The sequence below is a fragment of the Coffea arabica genome, chromosome 7e, assembly GCF_036785885.1.
Source record: "Coffea arabica cultivar ET-39 chromosome 7e, Coffea Arabica ET-39 HiFi, whole genome shotgun sequence".
Classification (NCBI taxonomy): Eukaryota; Viridiplantae; Streptophyta; class Magnoliopsida; order Gentianales; family Rubiaceae; genus Coffea; species Coffea arabica.
The window spans coordinates 17,552,904-17,575,827 of NC_092323.1; the positions used below are offsets into that span (position 1 = coordinate 17,552,904).

General features: G+C 35.0%; 3 protein-coding genes across 3 annotated transcripts; 2 read left to right on the forward strand and 1 right to left on the reverse strand.

Annotated features, from left to right (window-relative positions):
- Positions 1-4,732: 4,732 nt before the first annotated feature.
- On the reverse strand, positions 4,733-7,977 carry LOC113702352 (uncharacterized). Its single transcript, XM_027223516.2, has 4 exons — positions 7,613-7,977; positions 5,907-6,484; positions 5,588-5,819; positions 4,733-5,427 (listed from the first exon to the last, which is right to left on the reverse strand). The coding sequence occupies exons 2-4, from the start codon at positions 6,438-6,440 to the stop codon at positions 4,979-4,981; spliced, it is 1,215 nt and encodes a 404-aa protein (XP_027079317.1). The 5' UTR covers positions 6,441-6,484; positions 7,613-7,977; the 3' UTR covers positions 4,733-4,978.
- Positions 7,978-10,059: 2,082 nt separating this feature from the next.
- On the forward strand, positions 10,060-15,258 carry LOC140011274 (WAT1-related protein At5g40240-like). Its single transcript, XM_072060050.1, has 5 exons — positions 10,060-10,259; positions 10,359-10,424; positions 10,544-10,657; positions 11,076-11,340; positions 15,112-15,258. Exons 1-5 carry the CDS (start codon positions 10,060-10,062, stop codon positions 15,256-15,258), a joined length of 792 nt encoding a protein of 263 aa, XP_071916151.1.
- A 4,447-nt stretch (positions 15,259-19,705) lies between these two features.
- LOC140010961 (WAT1-related protein At5g40240-like) lies at positions 19,706-21,736 on the forward strand. Its single transcript, XM_072058685.1, has 4 exons — positions 19,706-20,010; positions 20,541-20,702; positions 20,873-21,024; positions 21,344-21,736. The coding sequence occupies exons 1-4, from the start codon at positions 19,747-19,749 to the stop codon at positions 21,531-21,533; spliced, it is 768 nt and encodes a 255-aa protein (XP_071914786.1). The 5' UTR covers positions 19,706-19,746; the 3' UTR covers positions 21,534-21,736.
- Positions 21,737-22,924: the final 1,188 nt, after the last annotated feature.

A 22,924-nucleotide genomic window follows, 5' to 3' on the forward strand; every position in this document is an offset into this window, starting at 1 on the left:
TAATAATTTATTACAAAATTAAACAGAATTTGATAACTGTAATTATTTAGACCTTTTCCATTGATAGAAAAGTGTGTACATTCAACTTTGCTGATAGAAAATCCATTCAGTCTATCAAGCTCATAATGACTTTAGCTATGGGTCTGGCCTCACGATCAATGTAGATAAATCCCCAGAATTCTCTTCTCCCCCAAATACCTTGGCAAGTATCTGGAATTTCCTTTCTTTAATTCGAGATCATCCAAAGATCATTTCAATTTTATCCTGAGAAGGTCCAAAATCAACTTAAAGGTTGAAAAGCAAATCACTCTTATTTTTGGCCAGAGGAAGGCAATCATTCAACAGATTAATTGGTCTATCCTTGCGTATTTCACCCAGTGAAACCCCTCCCCATGAACAAATGAACTTCCTTGGGGGATCTACCTGTGAAAGGAGAAAACTTCATTTGATAGGATGGTTAGTTCGATACCATAACCTTGAAAGAAGTATGTTAAAAAAAAAAAAAACACCCTTGAAAGAAGTTTAATATTCAAGCTAGTACTATTTTATATCCACATTCGATGACTGGCTACCATTAATTATTTTGTTTACCTGCACCACCTATGAATGTATCTCATTTAAATTTCATTTCTGTCCACCTGCAATAGTTACACTTTTAATTCACGTTCCATGTGACGTTTATGCAGTGCGAATCTTGACAAGCATCTTATGTTTCTTGGCTCCAATGGTTGTCTTTTTTTTTTTTTTTTTTTTGTCGACGGAGTGGGGTGTCCGGGTCAAGTCCGTAAAGGCGGCCCGACTAATCCCCACTCCGGCCCGGTCTAGCGCCCCAACCAGACCTAGCACGTTAGATGCACGGCGAATCCAATGGTTGTCATTTGACAGCGAATTAATAAGCATAACATTTCTGACAAGCTACCAGACATAGGATATGATACTAGGTGTCTTGGAGAAATTTGCATATTCTGATAACACTAGTAGTTTTTAGGCACGCCGTCCAAGAATTTAATTCACGATTTAGAGGCTGAATCATTATTTTTTTAGGAAAATTGATGGGAACTTTTGTGTGCAAAAGCAGTATACATATAAACCTACAACATATGTGCAACTTCATTTTATTAAATTTTTTTAATGTGCAACTTTATTGTTCTTATAAATGTATTTCTAAGGATCGTGCAGGTCGGGTGCTCTTACTTTAAAGGATACTTTAAAGGATTTGGTTGATCCAACCTAACCTATATTTATGACAATGGATCTCCTGTTACGCATTAGGGTATAACTTCTATGTTACACATTCTAATGTATTGATACCTATACTTCTTAAACTATCATAATAATATTTTTAATTAGATTTAACTTTTGAAAAGAACACGTGTCAACATATAAAATTGTGTAATATGAATGTTATACATTAGTGTATAACAAAAGATCCATAGCCTACGTTTGTGGATCTAAGTTGCTCCTTCCATCAACAGCTACTTGTTGACGGGTATCTCGTAGGACAAGGTTGAACCATGGGTATCCGTTCATATCAATTGCACGAAAAACGCAATAGAAAATGCTCTTTAAAAAATATTGATGAAACATGGTTACAAATTTTTTTTTTATGAAACATGGTTACAATAAGAAAAACTAAATAAACCAATTACAAAAAATTGACAATTACACAATATAAGGAGGTTTAAACTTTGCCCGCTCTCTGAATTTGGGGCTTGTTTGTACTTCGACCACTAAAGGCTTGTTTTTGACTGATATCTTGGACTTGTTTTTAACTTAAAATTCTGGGATAATTTCAAAAACCTCCCCTAAGGTTTCTGACAATTGTAGAGATCTCCTATCAATTTTATTAGGGTAAATTACATTTTACCCTCTTGTGGTTTTCGCAAAAACCACGTAACCCCCTCATGATTTTAAAAGCTATACATAAATCCTCTGTGGTTTGGGTTGAAGTGTCAAATAGACGGAAACTACCTATCGTAACGATTTGTGGGCGAAATGTCCAAATTACCCTAATATAAATACAAAAAAGGCAACAACGAACACGGCCGGGGCTTCCCTTTCCTTTCATTACTTCTTTCTTCACAACGAGAGGAACCGCGTCCGCAACAGTCAAAGTGGTGGAAGGCCCACCAGAGTCAAAGGGAGAGCTTTCTGCACCTCTCTTCAAGAGATAGGATTCCGGTTTCTGCATCTTTCTTTCTCCCATGCTTTTCCGTTGGTCAACTACCAAAAAAAGCCATTTCTGAAACAAGAGCTCTAGTCATGGTTTCATGCTGTATGGGAGCTGCTGATTGTCCCTGTCTAGGCCCCCACCAGTGATTCCATACTGCCCTTCTCCATTGTTACCTTCGCTGCCATGACCAGTACTACTGCTGCCATATCTTAAGCCAGGGCCCCTGCACCAGCCCCTGCCGTAGCCATAGCTGCTGTCCCAACTCCCTTGCCTGCTGCTTGCACCAGGACCATAGCTACCACCATTCCATCCATCACCATTACCGCCGCCATTTTGACCATATTTACTGCCTGGACCACCACCTCCACCCGATCCGACCCACCACCATTACCACCTACAGAGCCAAATCCACTGCCGTCATTGCTGCCTCCGCTTCCAGCCCCATAACCACCACCATTACCATCAACAGAGCCATATCCATTGCCGTCATTGAAAGAGATAAGGAGCACAGATCTAGGCTTTATTGGATCCGTTAAAGTGGTCAAGGGTAATATGGGAACGTTTCTTACTGTTACCAGTAGTACAAGCGCGTGTAAGACACGAATCGTCACGATGTATGTTTTCCGTTTATTTGACACTTTAACCCAAATTACAGAGGGTTTATGTATAGCTTTTACAATCATAGGGGGGTTATGTGGTTTTTGCCAAAACCACAAGGGGGTAAAATGTAATTTGCCCATTTTATTAAATTACACCTACCTCCCTTGCTTTTACTGTTTATATAACAATATAGGCCCAAAAAACTATATTTTTCTCAAAAATCCTAAACTACCCTTTTTGTACAAAAATTATTTTGCCAATTACTTTCTTCCATATCTCAACCAAACCCACTATACTAACAAACTAGCCTAACAAATAGTCTAATTCCAAATTCTAAATCCAAGCAATTCCATCATCATAGTCATAAAATTGCTTCTCCCAAAACATGCATTCAATTCTGAAGATTCGTTCCATCCTTTAGAAATATTCTTACCATATGGTTCCATGGAATGGTCAAACTCACAATCAACCGCTCTTGTGTTTGTATAATTTTCAACATAGGATGCCATGGTTCGGTTCCATATAAGTAGCCCAACTCCTACTACATGAGCCACATTATGGCCTTGAAGAAAATCTTTAGGGAAGATTTAGGCATGGATAGGATTAATCAAGTTTAAGAGAAGGAAAGACATCATTACAACTATAGAGGTCTTCAAGAAATTCATTTTGCCAAAAACCAAAATTCTATTTACAACTAATCACACCTCAAACTTCAAACCCAATGCCCCACACCTTCTCAAAACACACTAATCGAGCCTACCATCAAATCTCCAAACATGTTAATGTCTTAAATATAGAGAAGAAACTCTATCTCCATAGCGAAACCACAATCAACAATTGTAAAGTATAAACAGAAATATAAATATACTTATTAACACCTTAAAAAGCTTTTTGGATGGATGATAGACAAATTAGCAAATTTATCAATTTCAATCCCTCTTCCTCTTTTGGCCAATGATTGCATTATTATTGTGTGCCTCTTCTTCTCCTTTTAGTTTGATCATGAAATCAGATTTTACTTCAACCATTAAATCTGATCCCTCGATGTCTAAACTTGTGATTTGGCAATTTCAAAGAGAAGATAGGAGGAATAGGAATATAGAGTAGAGTTTGAGGGATCATTTGTAGTGTGATTGGCTGCAGTTATAGGCAATGGTTGGTGGTAATTTGAGAGTGAGTTATAAGAGGAAGGGGTTGATGGATGAAACAGAGTGACAGTAAGTGAAAGAGAATCGTTGTTGACTGTAACTTGTAAACAGGATAGCCGAAAAAGTCAGATTTCTTTTTCTTTTTTTTTAAATTTCATTTCATTATACTATGAATTATTTATTAAGTGAAGGTCCTTATAGTCATTTTAATGTGATAAGGAAGGTCAGTGTAATTTGTAAAACCTGAGGGGAGCCGAGTGAAATTGTTATAAACCTCGGGGGAGGTTTGTGAAATTATCCCTAAAATTCTAGAAAATTTGCAATATGATATTTTCAACTCCTTTGACTTTTATAAAGCTGGAAAAGACAAAATCAGAATTTACAATATACTTGCTTTTCTGGATTCTGATTTTGATTTTTTAAAAACAGTTTTTTTCTTTTCAAAAAATCTGCGTTTGGATCCCCTGTTTTTTGAGGAGTTTTCCAAAAATTGCTATAGAATTGCACTGTAGCAATTTTTGAAAAACTACTATTGTCATTTGAATTGTTGTTTTTGAAAAACTCTTTGTTTTTTAAAAATACAAGCGTTTATATTGAAGTGTTTTTGAAAAACACCTACACTTTTTTTATTTAATTTGCATATGCATATGGTTATGTCTACGCCACAAATCAGCCAAGATGTCGTCAAATTTTAGATTGCAAATGCGGATATTAAACACAGCATAGCTTATTTTGAGTCTTCCAAAAGCAATGGTTCATAGCTAATAACTATCACACTGATGAATACCCTGAACGGAGTTGGGAAATGAAGTTGCGAACATCTTGCTGGTACAATATCATTGATAAAGCATTCCAACTGTCAGTATTGAACTGATAAAACACGGTTAAAACATTTTCCAAGTAGTCCAAATATAAGTGCATATTCACGGAAGCAACCATAGCAACACAATTGGTTCCCTAATTCAAAACGCTTGCCAAAATAAAACGTCAAATCAAATTGAAAACTAATAAACTTGTGCCTTGTTCGACAAATCGGATCAAGGCCTTACAGTAGTAGCTAGTTATGCGCATTGAGATACATGTGAGCCGCAATTGCCTGCCGATCTTCGTTCCAATTATCTATGCCCTGCTGCAACATATTAATGGATTGGCCCTGATGCACTTGATGCCCTGCTATGTGTGCATCTGCAAAGGCTCCTTGGAGTGCTTCTTCATTGAAGTACTCATCATTCGGCACATAATCGCGCATGAAATTGTGCAAAGTACAACATGCAAGCACTATATTATTTTGTGTTGCAATTAGATAGTTTTGCATTGGACCTTTGAGTATTGGAAAACGCTTCTTAAGAACTCCAAATGTCCGCTCAATAATATTTCTAACCGATGCATGCCGCCTATTGAATAGAGCTTTAGCTGCACGCTCATGATGCGTGCCCTGTGCACCCCTAAACGGTGCCATAAACCCTGGCATGTTAGTGTAAGTAGCATCTACCGCATAGTATTTCCCTGTCCATCACAAAATACAATGGAACTCAGTGTACTTATACCTATAGAGGAACAACCTGACAAATGATTACTAAATATTTGCAGCAACTTTTTGGTAATGCCGTAACTGCTAAGTGAGTTTCATCAACAATAAGTCATTAAATAGACTATCATTACATACCGAGAGGTGGCATGGGAAAGCCCAAATTTGGATCTAGCAGAGTGTTTTGAAGAATTCGAGCGTTATGGGCACTATCCTCCCAATCAACCCGAACATAGACAAATCGCATATCATGATCGCAGGCTGCAAGTACATATTGGGATAAGTCACCATACCGATTTCTGTACCTCTCTCTAATCTCTGCTCTGCACCAAGCGGAGACTTGGGTCCCATCTAAGGCTCCAACACAGTCCTATATAGATTTTCGGGGATTTTTAAAATCATGAAAGTAAGCGCTTAAGAAATAAGAGCAGTAGGAGTCAATTTCCTTGTTACATACCCGGAACCATGGCATGAACAATGCATTATTCAAAATTCTGGGATGAGTGTTATCAAAGTTTCTTGGCCTGACGAGATCACGACCGAGTCGAACCAGACCTCGTAAGACACGACGAACATGTCGGTCGATCGTCTCCGTTGAATGCTGGAAGCGCTTGGCTAGAATCCGGTGCCGCTCATCATGGCTCAAGCACATTAGCGTTAAAGCAACAGACTCATGAACTCCCACCCTTTGAGAAGGATATGCATGCCAGTAACCACGCTGAACTAATAGATCGCAGAGTAGCAGGAACTGGGGAACATCCAAGCGCATGTTTTCAATAATTCTGTCCTCATATCCATTTATCAGCTCAACTACATAATCTCTCCCCGATAGCGCACTATCTCGGACTCTTCTTCTCCTTTGAACACGACTAAAGCGTGGGTCAAAGAACATGAGACCTAGTAGTACAACCGCTATAAGGATGTTGTCGAGATCAATATCGTCCGTCTCGTCATCCAGGTGTCCACCCTGAATGTGCCCCTGATTATCCATCCCGCAGCTATCAATTAAAAGTATGCAAATTGCCAACCGATACCCTGCACATTTAGGATCCAAAATGTTAAACCAAGCTGTCTCAATGCCACTCCTGGTTAACTGACATTTAGCATATTTAGTGAACAAACTTGCCAGTAACGAAATTAAAACCAATAGTTAAGGAGGGGAGCTAAAAAACAAGTTCAAAGGTTTCTTCGAAACAGTGGAACAACCAGAGTGAATCTTATCTCTGCAAGTAGCAGTAATAAAGGCCAAGCAAGCAGTAATAATGCGAGGTTAAACAATAAGCAAGCAGAAGCACGTTTGGATTCACTAAGCACGGGCAAAACCAGCAACAAAAGCATAAGCAAGAAGCAAGCAGAGTTGCAGGAAGCACACATAAGATTCACTAACTGCTGACATATCTAAAATTCGGACAGCATAGCTGAAGTGCAACTACAGCCATGCATTCCAAATCACAGTTGGTTCAATTTTGAAGGAACACAGCATCAGCTCAACAGAATGAACAGCTAGGGTCTTGGACAACAGCATTGAATTCGGTCTTCGAAAATAAACACAACCCGCAATGAAATTGTGGCAACAAAACACATGACACTGCTGAACAAGCAGCCAGCGTGCTCATTTTGGCCTTACAAGTCAGAGTAGTAGCTATACGGGAATCCTACGACATTGGAAAAAACAAATTTCCTAGATAAAGATTTCATATTAACTCAAGTGTCAACGCAAGACTTTATGCATATTAAACAAAACAATTTCAAAATCAGCAGCAAGGCATATTTAATCCCCTGCAGTAGGAGTATAATTTCAACTCCCGAATTGTAGCAGATTGTCAACCGACCTCAATTATAAATGTTAGTAGGTGTCAAGTTCGTCCCAGACACACACGCTGATGTAATAGTTCGCTTTTGAGTAATTTCAGCAACCAGCATTGATAACCGAAAAGAAGCAGCAACTACAGCAAAATTGGCTGCTGTTCATAGCCAATTAAAATTAATCGTTTGCATCATCAGCTCTTCCAAACAATGAAAATCTAGACTCACCGCAGATTGTTCTAGCAGGCCAGTTTCTCATTCAGCATTCGAAACTAGTTTCATTTTAAAGAACTTAAAAAATCATGACACTGTAGCCCTCATCTGTACGATTAGCCCCAAAGTAATTGCTTGACTAACCTGCAATTACTCGAAGTTGAGCAGCGAAAGGCTTCTTGTGCTTCGGCTTCTTCACCGTGACAAGGGTAAGGAACCTTGAAAGCTGATGAAGTCTTCTTTTTGGTTTGGACACCGCCTCCTCGTCGATGGGTTGGCCGTAGCAGCGTCTGTCCGATTTCTGTAGCTCAGCCCGCGATTATTCTCTGCTGCAGCCGAACTCCACATCTGGGGAAGAGACCAATATTGCAGTTCCCGGTCACTTGTTCTGTCCCACACAATGCAGAAGTTCAAGTAGGCAGTTGTTGGCGGTCTGCTAAACCGAAAGTTGGAGTGCAGAAATTTGCTGCTTGAGCTACAGGGTTCTTAGCTCATTGTTCAAAAGGGATGAGGACAAATTGTCGGCACAGACAGCAAGTAGCCGAAAAACTAGTTTTACTCTGCTGACCCTTAAACGACAGCGTATGTCTAGCGTGAGGACCGTAGAATTTTTAAAGCAAGCCGTTGAATACTTTTTGTAATTTGACTTGGATTAGCTGTTTTTAAGATTATTTTTCAACACCAGCACTGTAGCATTTCATTTTTCAAATACAAGTCCGTTTGGATTAGTTATTTTTGGGGTTGTTTTTCAAAAACTACATGAAAAACTTTTACTGTAAATATTTTATGGATTATTTTTAAATATATTTTTAAAACATATTTTCAAGTATTTTTATAATTTCTAATTTTTATATTTTTATAACAATATAACATTTAGGCATTTATAATATATTTATAAATATTTACAAATAAATATATTTATATAAAAATATATAAATGTATTATATTATATATAATACATAATATAAATATATTTATAAATGTATAAATTATAAATGAATATTACATAAATGTATAAATTAATATATTATAAATATAAATTAATATTATGTATAAATGTATTAATATAATAAATATAAATGTATAAATATATTAATATTATGTAGAAATGTATAATTAATATTATGTATATTAATATAAATGTATAATATTATATAATACATAATATAAATGTATATTATAAATATACATAAATATATATATTATGTATAAATGTACATTTATATAAATGTATAATATATATTATGTATTTATTAAATATATATTATACAATATATAATATTTATATAAATGTATAATTACATATTTATATTATATATAATTTATATAAATATATAATATTTATATAAATATATTATAAAAAAATAAAAATATATTTTATGCCACTTTTCTAGTGACAATTCATTGCCACTTCTATATTTATGCCAAGTTTCCTGTTTATTTATTTGTAATGTGTTCTTTATTTAAATTTCTTCTACAATCACGTGATAAGTGGGTTTGGCACTGGATTTGGCACCGAATAGTGGCATAGAGGATCCCAACTGTTTTTTATGCTTCTGTGCAGTGATAATTCGTAATTAACGTGTTTTATGCTGCCACCTAGTTTTCAATCTTCCTTCTCTCCTCCTCCTCTCTTTCTTCTCTCTAAAAAAACTGTCTAACTAAAACTCCCTTCAATTCTCTCATGGGAGCGAGATTAGATTTTTCTTATCTTTCCCGTGAGAGGATCCCTTTCTATAGTTTCTTTTCATTTGTGTGAATAAAATCTCTTCTAAGATTTTCTAATGAGAGTTTCTTCTCTCCTTAGGATTATCGAGTGAGAGTTTTTTCCTCTCCTAAATTTTTCAGTGAGAGTTTTATTCTCTCTTAGGGATTCTGAGAGTTTTTGATAATTTTTTTCATTTTTCTTTTATTATATCTGAGTTTTTTCAGATTTTGATTATCAGATTTGAAATTTTTTGGATCTATTCGGCAAATCTTACCATAATATCTGGACTTGAAACAATTAATCAACAGATCTGGCAATTGGAAGCATGCACAGATGTTCGTAGAACTACAATTATTTTATCGTATTTTTTAAATTTGGAGTTTTACAATGTAATTTTTATTATTCTTTAGATCTGGAGTATCATTTTTTCAGATCTATTCTTTGATATCTGTGTTTATTTGATGATGTAATTTCTGTCATTAGTGCAGATTTTAGTGAAATTATGCAAATTTTAAAGAAATTATGATATTTTATAAAAAAAAGTGTTTATAAAATTTATAAAATAAGATATTTTATTGTCTCCACATGTTAAGTCCAATATCTAGTGCTTTGTTGCAATAGTATCACAACAAAAAAAATTTTTTGATAAAATATCATAATTTCATTAAAATCCACACTAATGGGAGAAATTACATCATCAAACATGCACAGATATCAAAGAATATAGCTGAAGAAAGGATATTACAGATCTGAAAAGATGGGAGAGTCCTTCATTGGAGTTTCTAATAACCAAAAAGATGAAATGCACTAATAAAGCTTCAGAAGTATATGATAAATAGTTCCAGTACGTAATTCATATTTGCACTTAAGGAAAGAAAGGAAGATGGTTAGCCGGGGAGAAAGATGTTGTCATGGAGAGGTGTTTCCTTTCACAGCAATGGTTACGGTCGAGTGCATCGATGTTGGTTTGAGCGCCATCTTCAAAGCAGCCACCTTGAAGGGTTTGAATCATCACATTTTCATGTTATATTCCTCTGGAATTTCAGCTCTTCTTCTTCTCCCTCTTTGCTTCTTCTTCCACAGGTAATCTAAATCACAACCCTTCTTAATTTCCCTCTTCCCATATAAGTAACCTAGTAACTCATACTATTTATCACACATATATTTTTCAAATCTTGACAGGAAATCTCAGCTTCCTCCACTTACTTTTGGTCTCCTTGCTAGATTTTTCTTCCTCGGGATTGTTGGGTATATATATATACACATATATATCGACCTTTCTGATGTCAACCATGATAATATTCACTTATCTGTCTGTTTCTTCTAAAAGAGTTCATCAAACTTTTGTTCTGGATTTGACATTTCAGTTTTCTTGCTCAATATCTTGGATACAAAGGAATCGGGTTTAGCACACCAACACTTGCTTCCGCCATGACCAACCTTACACCAGCTACGACGTTTGTCCTGGCAGTGCTCTTAAGGTCCTCTTTTATTTTCATTTTAATGTCAATAACAATTTGTCACTGACACTTGTTTTGGAGCAAGCAAGAATTAATAACAATTGATTTCTACAGTGAAGTTGTTTAATGATTTAATCCGTGACCTATGGCCTGGTGCATTTGGATAGGCCTTTACAAAAATGTTTTATTATACTCTTTAAACATTTAAAACTATTTCCTCGTTTTCGTGATCACTTTTTTATTTCAAGTAAATTATGTCACATAAAAATAGTATAGTATTATTCTTAACTAAAGTTTTCCAGCCTCAATCACAACTCAATCCTTCAGTACACACTCTTGCCTTTTTAATTTGCACATTATAGATGAAGAATATTGTAAAAAAAAATAAATGTACTTTTATACATTAGCCAACTAGAGCAAGGTTTCATGTCATGAACAGGATGGAAAAGCTAAAAATAAAAAGCTTTAGTAGCCAAGCGAAGATAATGGGGAGTGTAGTAACGATTGCAGGAGCCTTACTGGTGGTTCTGTACAAAGGCCCGATGCTGATAAAGAGTCCTGCATCCCCATCTTTAGGTTTTGCTTTTGCACAACAGCCAGCAGTAGGAACGATTATAACCGGCACCCAACAATCAGATTGGGTCAAAGGTGGTGCCCTCCTTGCTGCTAAATATGTATTAGGCTCCCTTTGGTATATTTATCAGGTAAATTTTTCTAAAAGAAAAAGAAACATTTCAAGAGCAAATTTTACAGGCCATGGTCGAACAACATTCAAGTGAGGGTGGGCAATTTCCCCCCTCAACCTTTTCTCACAATTGCACCACTTGAAATTTCTTAAATTTCGTTTGTTTTTCCTTAACTTCGTCCCTTTTACATTCTTGAAACCAATGCAATTATATCTCCTACGCTAAAAATTAAAAAAGAAAAAAAAAAAGGAGCTATCAAGAAACAGCTACTACTTGATAACAGAAATAGAATTTAAGATTTTTTTTTCTACATAAGATCAGGAGTTATATGGTAAAATAGCTGTGCAAGATCAGGGAATCTAAGGTATTTTATAAATTCTAGGGCATCCGCTGCGTGATGAGCGAGATCTTAGTGCAAGTTTATGACTTTTTTTTTTTTGGGTAAGAAAAGGAGAATAAGTTAGCTAATTAAAATCTTGTACAACCATTAGCGGAAATGTGACTCCTCTGGCATCATCAATACATAATTCCCTATCAAAAGATGCAGGACCGAAAACAAGACAAGTCGTCTTCTTGTTGTCCTCCTTGCTTTTTCCTTTACCATCAAATCTGCACATTGATCCACTTTACTTCAGGGAAAGTATTTTTGGAAAATTTGACTTGCTGTCAGATTAAAGCTTGTAGCAGCTTCGACTGACAATGGTGGGGACTCTATCTTCAGCTTTGGTCTTCATTTCGTACATCATTGGGGGTTATATTTTCACTCAATTGTAGCCAATTACACTTACTCCATGCAATAGCATAATACTTTGGTGAAGTAAAATTGAGTTGTCATTGAGTTGTGACACATAATAATACATTTCTCTTACAAATTAGAATGATGTGCTGGTAATACACAAGTTCCAATTGGGAGAGAAATAAATTGGATTATACAAGAGAAAGCGTAAGTAGAGAGATCCTGAATTTGAGAATTAGGTCAAATGACGAATCATATCATCTACATTCCAATTCGCACGCACTTTTCTCAATGCTCAATATTGCAAACTGCAAAGGACGTGGAACCCTTGTGATGTCAACCCGTTAATTAATGGTAACCCTTGGGATTAGCATCATTAAAGGTCACCAAATGATTAACCATTTCAAACAAGTTTTACTATTTTTTTATCCATATACGATTGTTGGTCACCATAAATTGTCCAACTGCATTACCTGTTAATCATTCATAGTTAGATTATAATTATAATTCCGCATTATACGTTTGATTCATGTACCTTGTGACGTTTATACAGTAGGAATCTTAATAAGCATCTTATATTGTATTATAAGACATCAATAGTTTTTCTGTCGAGCTACCAAGAAAGGGATGCAATACTAGTTGGTTTGGAGAAATTTGGCATAATAATATGATTGCACTTATACTTTATAGGCACACCCTCTAAAAAATATAATTCAGGATTGAAAGTCTAAAGATTCATTAATCTTAAGAATAAAGAAAATTGATGGGAACTTCCACGTGCAAAAACCAGTATACATATAAAATTGCAACATGTGGGACTTTTTTTTTTTTTTGGTAGATATATTTCTAAATCTTTTTACATTAATTTGCCCATCCTATTATTGATACTTTTGATTTAGGGCTATTTGGTAGAATGAGGTTCGAAATAGTGGCAAACTACATTTAAAACAAAATAGAAAATACTTTTAAAAAGAATTGATGAAAGTGGTTAGTGGTTATAATAAGAAAAAAATAATTAATCAATCACAAAAATTTGACAATTACTATTGAAATGTAAATACTCAACATTCTTGTACCAATTAAAGAACTTAGACTAATGTTTCTTGTCATCAAAGGACTGCAAACAAGCCGAATCGAGTCGATTCGAGTTTTGGTCTAATTGAGGCAAGTCTTGATTTAATTTTATCAAATTCGAATTTGAACTCAAGTTCGACGAACTCTCAATGTAAAATTCGAATTCCAACTCGACTTCAAATTTGAGTCAAGCTCGAGTTTAAAAAAATAAAATAAATAATTATTTATTTTTAAAAAAATAAATAAAATAGTAATTTTTCTTAATAAATAATAAAATTTTAGGAATACATATGTAATTTTTTTATTAAAATTATATATATATATATATATATAAAATCAACGATTTAAATATTTTTAAATTCGAATTCGATCTCGAGCTCGAACTTAACTCGAATTCGATGTTAACTGAACTCAAGTTGAACAGCTTGATTCGTATGCAGCACTAGTCACGATCAGGATGGAAAAGCTTGAAATGAAAAGCTTGAGGAGCCAGGCTAAGATAATTGGGAGATTAACAACGATTGCAGGAGCCGTACTGGTGGTTTTGTAAAAAGGCCCAGTGCTGCTAAGGAGCCCTACATCTTCAGCTTCTGTACAACAGCCCGTACTTGTCCAGATCACAACCGGCATTAAACAATCGGATTAGGTCAAAGGTGGCGCCCTCCTCGCAAATTTTTTTTTTTTTGTCAATCGTCACTTTTTATCTATATTCTACTCTATTCTCCACGCAGGTGAATGCGCAATAACCTCCATTTAGTATATTTATTAGGTAACATATTAAGAAACCAAAATTGTCTTTTACAATTTTAAAATATATTAATTTTGTCTTACTATTGGAATCCCCCTTGAATTTCTATAGATTTTCTTTCCTTTTTTCCTTCACATTGTTCCTTTGTAATTTTGAAGCCTTTCCTATTATCTTCTACTTTTTGAAAAAGATAAGAATTTTGAAACAAATTAAGAGTTTTGATTACTTTTGCTACATAAGAATGAACGCATAATATTCATTTGGAACTAATTTTTTTTTAGTAATATTGGTCTATGTAAGGGAAAGACTTATGGAGCGGAGACTTATGGTTGTTCTAATATTGTTATAATAGTAATCCTCTCTATATTTTTGTAAAATTGATGCAACCGTCAATACCAGTCACTCATGAATTTTTGATAAAATTATTTATTATGAGTTAATCTTACATGCAGTGAAATTCAAATTAGTTCCCATACATCTAATGGTGATAGTTTATATATCGTCAGTATATAATTTATACTTTGTGAGAGTAGCTATCACATAATAAACGTCATTATTGTAACTTGTCAAAGAATAAGTAATAGAACAAACAAGTAGCACCAAATCTCTAGGAATTTTAAGTTCAACATATTTTTGCTTACATGTTCACATTACCTTGACCTATTACTTTTCCATTTTTCACTAAGAAACTAGTAGTACTTTTTCACTTGGGATCCTCGGTGACATATTTTCTATGCCAATCCAATGTCACCTCTAATATTGCGCCAAATGTCCTGTTATTATTTGCACTTTAATTTTCTAATAATTCAATTTGGTTTGATTTAACACAAGTTTTCTCTACCTTCTGAAACTTTGAACCAAAACTAACCGACCGGTCTAATTCATATACCAATCCTTTCATCATTGATTGCCTTCAAACAAAATTGCCTTCAAACTCTTTCACCGTTGATTGCTTTGAAAAAGCCAAAAAGAGAAGTGTCCCTGAAGTAGCGTGCACCATTGCCTAATAAGCTGAAAGTTGAAAAAAGGCCTTGAAAGTTGCGTCACATTGCTGGCTGTTTGATCAAATCGTGATTTGCACCGCTGGAAATTCTTTCAGCTATATTGTTGGCTGTTTCCGATGAGGTCCACACTTTAACGACGCCGTCCTCCAGTGGGGTCGGGTCCAAATCATGGCATTTGCATACGGATTCAATCAATCTCGATAACAACTTGGCGTCGGGTCCTCCAGTGGGTCGGACTCGCCGTGGAGTTAGCCATGCGCGATGAGCTTCTGAACAGCATCGACGGCGGGCTCGGCGATCTTGAGGTGGTCGGAGTTGGCGGCGTTGATGAGAGGACTCAGAATGAGCTGGGAATCGGACAAAGAGAGGTCTAGGAGGACTCCAGCTGAGAACGTAGGTGCCGTGGCATCACCGCCGCCATCGGATTGGGCAGCGGAAGGAGTAGGAGTGGCAGGGCTTTGATTGGGTGAGGTAAGATGTTCGATAATGGATTTACACTCGGTGGAGAGTTTGGAATGCTTGCGCCAAGAGCTGTTCTTGATTAAATTGTTGAGATTGTTGTTCCATCTCTACAAGTCAAGTTTAAGGGCGCGGCAATTGTAATCTTGATCTTTAATGAAGAATCCCTATAACAACCAAAATTTTAGACGATCGGTTAATTTTGGTTCAAAGTTTCAGAGGTAGAGAAAATTTATGTTAAATCAAATCAAGTTGAATTATTAGAAAATTAAAATACAAATAATAACAAGATACTTGGCGCAATTTTAGAGGTGACATTGAGTTGGCACACGGAAAATGTAACCGAGGATCCCAAGTAGTACTTTTTCGGTCTATTATATTTAAACCTTATAACGATTATACTTATGAATAAACTAGATTTTTAGTCGTGCGATTCTTGATATTATGTACATAATTATTATCACTAATCACTTGTGGATTCAAAAATAAATTTTGAACTGTTAATGTGTGTCCCCACTGAATAATATTAATATTCTAACTCCACTACTGAAGAACAGTATATACGAGTTTACATCATTTTAAAAGATATACTTGCCATATATATGTGTCTAAAACCCCAACCCCACCTACCCCAGTCCTTGCCACCTTACTCATATACCTCCATGCTTCCTTGTTATGCACATAAGGTTTCATCCCAAATGTTCTATTTTTTTTTTTTTTTTTTTTTTTTTGTCGACGAAGTGGGTGTCCCAAATGTTCTATTAGCTTGATAGGATCCTTGATCATATCTTTTGGATTTGACACTCTAATATGGGCAAAAGCACAAGAAGTCAGTGGAGAGATATCACAAAAAGGTGCTAAGTTTTCGGAATCATCCAGCAAAAATTCTCCATTACCAGACAAATATGATGATTCAATTGAAGACGGACGTGCGCCTGTCACTTCTTGAATAATCAAACACGATTATTTTCTCAACTAGTAATTTACCCCTATTTTTTACCCTGTTTTGAGATATCTTGATTCTTGAGATTTCTTGAGATCTTGGACAGCAACGTGATGTAGATAGCACTTGGTGGATTTTCACGACAAACTCAAAGTTGTTCTTGTTCATGACTTCATGTACATATTTTGTTGTATGTTCTCCACAAATCTATTCCATGTCACAGTATTCATTTGGCTTCTTACGGGTCTCCGTGATAACTGATAAGATTAGCGAATTTGGGTATTTCTAAATACTAGGGGCAGAGCCAGCTTATGAGTTTTTTTTTTCCCTTTTTTTAATTTCTTTTATAGAAGCTAGTTTTCTAGTTTTTTAGAAAAATAAGTATAAAATTCTTTTGTATTTATAGCCTTATTTTAAATCCGAACCGCACCGGCCTGTCTAACAATTGAACCGCCAACCGTTCTGCTTACTGGTTTGGGTAAACTTCCAAAGCCTTTAGTGATAAACAACGGTTAAATTTGCTTAGATTCGGAAGAACCAATCGGTTCAACCACTAACCCATTAAACCGAAATGAGTTTTAAAGAACTCACCGGCACAATAAACCAAATGTAATTATGAAAAAAAAAAATCCTTAAATTTTGGTCATATAGTCTCCAATAAATACAAGGCGAAGTTTAAAAACAATTAATATTCTATTGAAATTGGTGAACTGCCATGACTATGATGATTACTTGGAGGCAGATCACAACCTTGGTTGTGCTTCTTTCTTTTGCAGCTATCTTTCTGAGTAAAATTCATTAACATCATCTATCACCAGCAGCAGTAACAAGCAACACCTTTCTCTGCAAATAAACAATAGTACAATGGTCTTTTCTACATATATAATTAACATAACTTAAAAAATTTAACAGCTAATTATGAAAGATTGAAGATTAATCAACATATAGAATTAAAAAGTAGAAAGATAATACGGCATTAACGATAACTACGAGGATGGCTGATAGGTGATGGGGTTAATTATGAAGAAGCAGCAACTTCGTTGATCTTCTCAATTAATGGTGGACGCTATATAAAGTGTATTTAATTGTTGCGGTGAGTTGAGATTTGAGAGTTTAGACAATGCAAAAAAGAAGGGCAACCAAGGTCAAAAAAAGAGATTAAGGGGACCAAGTGTCTGGTGATTAAGGACTTTAGTCAAGAAACAATAATTATCTTGCTAGTGTTGGTAGCGCCACTTTTCTAGTGACAATTCATTGCCACTTCTATATTTATGCCAAGTGTCCTGTTTATTTATTTGTCATGTGTTCTTTATTTAAATTTCTTCTACCATCACGTGATAAGTGGATTTGGCACTGGATTTGGCACCGAATAGTGGCATAGAGGATCCCAATTGTTTTTTATGCTTCTGTGCAGTGATAATTCGTAATTAACGTGTTTTATGCTGTCACCTAGTTTTCAATCTTCCTTCTCTCCTCCTCCTCTCTTTCTTCTCTTTAAAAAAACTGTCTAACTAAAACTCCCTTCAATTCTCTCATGGGAGCGAGATTAGATTTTTCTTATCTTTCCCGTGAGAGGAGCCCTTTCTATAGTTTCTTTTCATTTGTGTGAATAAAATTTCTTCTAATATTTTCTAATGAGAGTTTCTTCTCTCCTTAGGATTATCTAGTGAGAGTTTTTTTCTCTCCTAAATTTTTCAGTGAGAGTTTTATTCTCTCTTAGGGATTCTGAGAGTTTTTGATAATTTTTTTCATTTTTCTTTTATTATATCTGAGTTTTTTCAGATTTTGATTATCAGATTTGAAATTTTTTGGATCTATTCGTCAAATCTTACCATAATATCTGGACTTGAAACAATTAATCAACAGATCTGGCAATTGGAAGCATGCATAGATGTTCGTAGAACTACAATTATTTTATCGTATTTTTTAAATTTGGAGTTTTACAATGTAATTTTTATTATTTTTTAGATCTGGAGTATCCTTTTTTCAGATCTGTTCTTTGATATCTGTGTTTATTTGATGATGTAATTTCTGTCATTAGTGCATATTTTAATGAAATTATGCAAATTTTAAAGCAATTATGTTTTTTTTTAAAAAAAAATGTTTATAAAATTTATAAAATAAGATATTTTATTGTCTCCACATGTTAAGTCCAATATCTAGTGCTTTGTTGCAATAGTATCACAACAACAAAAAAATTTTGATAAAATATCATAATTTCATTAAAATCCACACTAATGGGAGAAATTACATCATCAAACATGCACAGATATCAAAGAATATAGCTGAAGAAAGGATATTACAGATCTGAAAAGATGGGAGAGTCCTTCAATGGAGTTTCTAATAACCAAAAAGATGAAATGCACTAATAAAGCTTCAGAAGTATATGATAAATAGTTCCAGTACGTAATTCATATTTGCACTTAAAGAAAGAAAGGAAGATGGTTAGCCGGGGAGAAAGATGTTGTCATGGAGAGGTGTTTCCTTTCACAGCAATGGTTACGGTCGAGTGCATCGATGTTGGTTTGAGCACCATCTTCAAAGCAGCCACCTTGAAGGGTTTGAATCATCACATTTTCATGTTATATTCCTCTGGAATTTCGGCTCTTCTTCTTCTCCCTCTTTGCTTCTTCTTCCACAGGTAATCTAAATCACAACCCTTCTTAATTTCCCTCTTCCCATATAAGTAACCTAGTAACTCATACTATTTATCATACATATATTTTTCAAATCTTGACAGGAAATCTCAGCTTCCTCCACTTACTTTTGGTCTCCTTGCTAGATTTTTCTTCCTCGGGATTGTTGGGTATATATATATACACGCATATATATCGACCTTTCTGATGTCAACCATGATAATATTCACTTATCTGTCTGTTTCTTCTAAAAGAGTTCATCAAACTTTTGTTCTGGATTTGACATTTCAGTTTTCTTGCTCAATATCTTGGATACAAAGGAATCGGGTTTAGCACACCAACACTTGCTTCAGCCATGACCAACCTTACACCAGCTACGACGTTTGTCCTGGCAGTGCTCTTAAGGTCCTCTTTTATTTTCATTTTAATGTCAATAACAATTTGTCACTGACACTTGTTTTGGAGCAAGCAAGAATTAATAACAATTGATTTCTACAGTGAAGTTGTTTAATGATTTAATCCGTGACCTATGGCCTGGTGCATTTGGATAGGCCTTTACAAAAATGTTTTATTGTACTCTTTAAACATTTAAAACTATTTCCTCGTTTTCGTGATCACTTTTTTATCTCAAGTAAATTATGTCACATAAAAATAGTATAGTATTATTCTTAACTAAAGTTTTCCAGCCTCAATCACAACTCAATCCTTCAGTACACACTCTTGCCTTTTTAATTTGCACATTATAGATGAAGAATATTGTAAAAAAAAATAAATGTACTTTTATACATTAGCCAACTAGAGCAAGGTTTCATGTCATTAACAGGATGGAAAAGCTAAAAATAAAAAGCTTTAGTAGCCAAGCGAAGATAATGGGGAGTGTAGTAACGATTGCAGGAGCCTTACTGGTGGTTCTGTACAAAGGCCCGATGCTGATAAAGAGTCCTGCATCCCCCTCTTTAGGTTTTGCTTTTGCACAACAGCCAGCAGTAGGAACGATTATAACCGGCACCCAACAATCAGATTGGGTCAAAGGTGGTGCCCTCCTTGCTGCTAAATATGTATTAGGCTCCCTTTGGTATATTTATCAGGTAAATTTTTCTAAAAGAAAAAGAAACATTTCAAGAGCAAATTTTACAGGCCATGGTCGAACAACATTCAAGTGAGGGTGGGCAATTTCCCCTTCAACCTTTTCTCACAATTGCACCACTTGAAATTTCTTAAATTTCGTTTGGTTTTCCTTAACTTCGTCCCTTTTACATTCTTGAAACCAATGCAATTATATCTCCTACGCTAAAAATTAAAAAGACAAAAAAAAGGAGCTATCAAGAAACAGCTACTACTTGATAACAGAAATAGAATTTAAGATTTTTTTTCTACAGAAGAATGAATGTATATTTTTTATTTGGAACTCATTTTGCAAGTACTATAGTTTGTCTATTGTTTTGTGCTCCAATAGTATAATTATCCGTTTGTAGTTTTCAAAAGATTGATTGAAGTGTCAGTTATGATTTTTATTAGAGTTATTCATTATACAAGAGAATTGCTGCTAATTGTGTATTGCTCCTCAAAGTAGTTGTCTCCCCCTAACCTCAGGGTATCTATGGCTTTCCCATTTCAGGCTAAGGTTGTTGCGAAGTATCCAGCAGAACTGCTTGTGGTCTTCTTCTACAACCTATCATGTGTGATCATAGCAGCACCTGTTTGCTTAATCGAGGTACCAAATTCAAGTGCATGGAATATGTTGAAACCTGATGTGCGGTTGTACTCGATATTGTATGCAGTAAGTAAACAGATCGACCTAATTCATTTTGAATGCTAACATTCCAAACAATCATTTATATGATGTGCTAATTGCCTAATTAAATCCACTGCTCATTGCCCATCTAGCTAGTTAGAATCGAATTCAGCAGCGTTGGATGCACTGAATTTTTTTATTTTTACTTTTTCCAGGGAGTACTAAATTCAGGGTTCGGTATTCTAGTTCATACTTGGGGCTTACACGTAAAGGGACCTGTATATGTAGCTCTATTTAGGCCATTATCAATTGCCATTGCTGCAGCAATGGGATTCATTTTTCTTGGCGATAATCTCTACCTTGGAAGGTACATACCAATTGAACATGACAGCCAAGCACACACTACATATTTATGCACTTAATACAAGTATTGTTGGATTTCTGTAACAAGTTTACGGTTGGTGTACTTAATATATTATTTGATGTACACTCACGTATCCTTATTCATTTACGTTAACACTAAACCATAAAATAATGAGGTATGTAAGTTAACACTAAACGATAAAAAAAAATACAATAATCATATCCAATTGTACAAAATTCTAACCCTACTTGCCTTGAGTCTTGTATTTACATATATACATAAGGTTTAATATCAAATAATTTCGAACAATTTTAATTTGCAGCTTGATTGGATCCCTGATCATATCTTTTGGGTTTTACGTTCTGATATGGGCAAGAGCACAAGAAACCAACGGAGATATATCACAGAGAGGTGCTAAGTTCAGTGAATCTTCCACCGAAAGTGCTCCACTGTTAGAAGAATACAATGATTCAACAAACGAAGAAGAACATGAGCCTGGTACTGCTGCTTAAATAACCAGAAAAGCAATTGTTTTTTGATCTAGTCATATACTCCTAATTGTTATTGTGTTTAGGGATGTCGTAAGATTTCTTGGGGTAAAAAATGGAGATTTCTTGAGATCTTGCGCAGCTATGTAGATGAATATTTGTGTATTTTTACGACAGACTCAAGCTGTACATGCAGTTATTTTATCGAGTGCTCTTTTGGATCTTTACGCGGTACAGCACTTATGATATTATTGTTTTTTGATTTGGTGACTAAGAAAAAGTGATTGACTGATAAGATCAGGGAATCTAAGGTATTTTATAAATTCTACGGCATGATCAGCCGTGCGATGAGCGAGATCTTAGTGCAAGTTTATGACTTTTTTAATTTGTTGTTCACAAGGTAGCTTGCTAACTTTTCATATATACAAAAGTACAATCTTTATTTTGTATTTATAGAATAACGTAATAATACAAATTTGAGTCTCCACACACTTCAATTTTTTTTTTCACTCACTCTTCTCAACTCACAATTTACTCTTATAGTCAACTTTTCCAGCTAGTATCAATGAATACTTTTCTGGCAAATTTGCAGTTTTTCTTTTTTTTTTTTTTTTTTTTGGTAAGAAAAGGAGAATAAGTTAGCTAATTAAAATCTTGTACAACCATTAGCGGAAATGTGACTCCTCTGGCGTCATCAATACATAATTCCCTAACAAAAGGTGCAGGACCGAAAACAAGACAAGTCGTCTCCTTGTTGTCCTCCTTGCTTTACCATCAAATCTGCACATTGATCCACTTTACTTCAAGGAAAGTATTTTTGGAAAATTTGACTTGCTGTCAGATTAAAGCTTGTAGCAGCTTCGAATGACAATGGTGGGGACTCTATCTTCAGCTTTGGTCTTCATTTCGTACATCATTGGGGGTTATATTTTCACGGATGTTGCTGCGGTATGTTTAGTAGTCAAAGAAGAGGTGTGGAAAGTTGCTGCGGTATGATTGTGGCCACAAATGGTAGGAAAAGTATGTTGAATGGGCACGTGTAAAGGTCTTTTGTGACCTGAAACTTCAAGACCTGTTGGGCGTTGAAGTTAAGCGGAAAGGGGATAAGAAAAGTTGAGGGGATTCCAAAGCGTAAATATGAAATATGGAGTGCTTAAAATAAGCAACACTAAAAGTAAGAGGGTCGTAAGCGAAAGTGAGGCCAGCGAAAAAGGCGCGAAATGAAGAATTTAATAAATTTAAGCATTAAATTTATAATGAATAAATTATGGATTCCAACCTCAGGTGTTAAATTTATAATGAATAAATTATTACTTTATTTTAAATAAAACCCGTAAACCTGGTTTGTTAAATTATACATATAATCATTTATTATACAGGTATATTATGAGTACTTACTAACTAAGGTACTAAGT

Bases quoted from the DNA above. Each gene is read 5' to 3' on its own strand.
- LOC113702352 (XM_027223516.2), bottom strand. From the start codon at position 6,440: ATGGATAATCAGGGGCACATTCAGGGTGGACACCTGGATGACGAGACG. The intron at 5,820-5,906 runs GTATGTAACAAG...AAATCTATATAG, and splicing joins TGTTCATGCCATGGTTCCGG to GACTGTGTTGGAGCCTTAGA. The intron at 5,428-5,587 runs GTATGTAATGAT...TGTGATGGACAG, and splicing joins CTTTCCCATGCCACCTCTCG to GGAAATACTATGCGGTAGAT.
- LOC140011274 (XM_072060050.1), top strand. From the start codon at position 10,060: ATGGTTAGCCGGGGAGAAAGATGTTGTCATGGAGAGGTGTTTCCTTTC. The intron at 10,260-10,358 runs GTAATCTAAATC...AAATCTTGACAG, and splicing joins CTTTGCTTCTTCTTCCACAG to GAAATCTCAGCTTCCTCCAC. The intron at 11,341-15,111 runs GTAAATTTTTCT...CGGGTCCTCCAG, and splicing joins CCCTTTGGTATATTTATCAG to TGGGTCGGACTCGCCGTGGA.
- LOC140010961 (XM_072058685.1), top strand. From the start codon at position 19,747: ATGGAAAAGCTAAAAATAAAAAGCTTTAGTAGCCAAGCGAAGATAATG. The intron at 20,703-20,872 runs GTAAGTAAACAG...TACTTTTTCCAG, and splicing joins TGTACTCGATATTGTATGCA to GGAGTACTAAATTCAGGGTT. The intron at 21,025-21,343 runs GTACATACCAAT...TTTAATTTGCAG, and splicing joins GATAATCTCTACCTTGGAAG to CTTGATTGGATCCCTGATCA.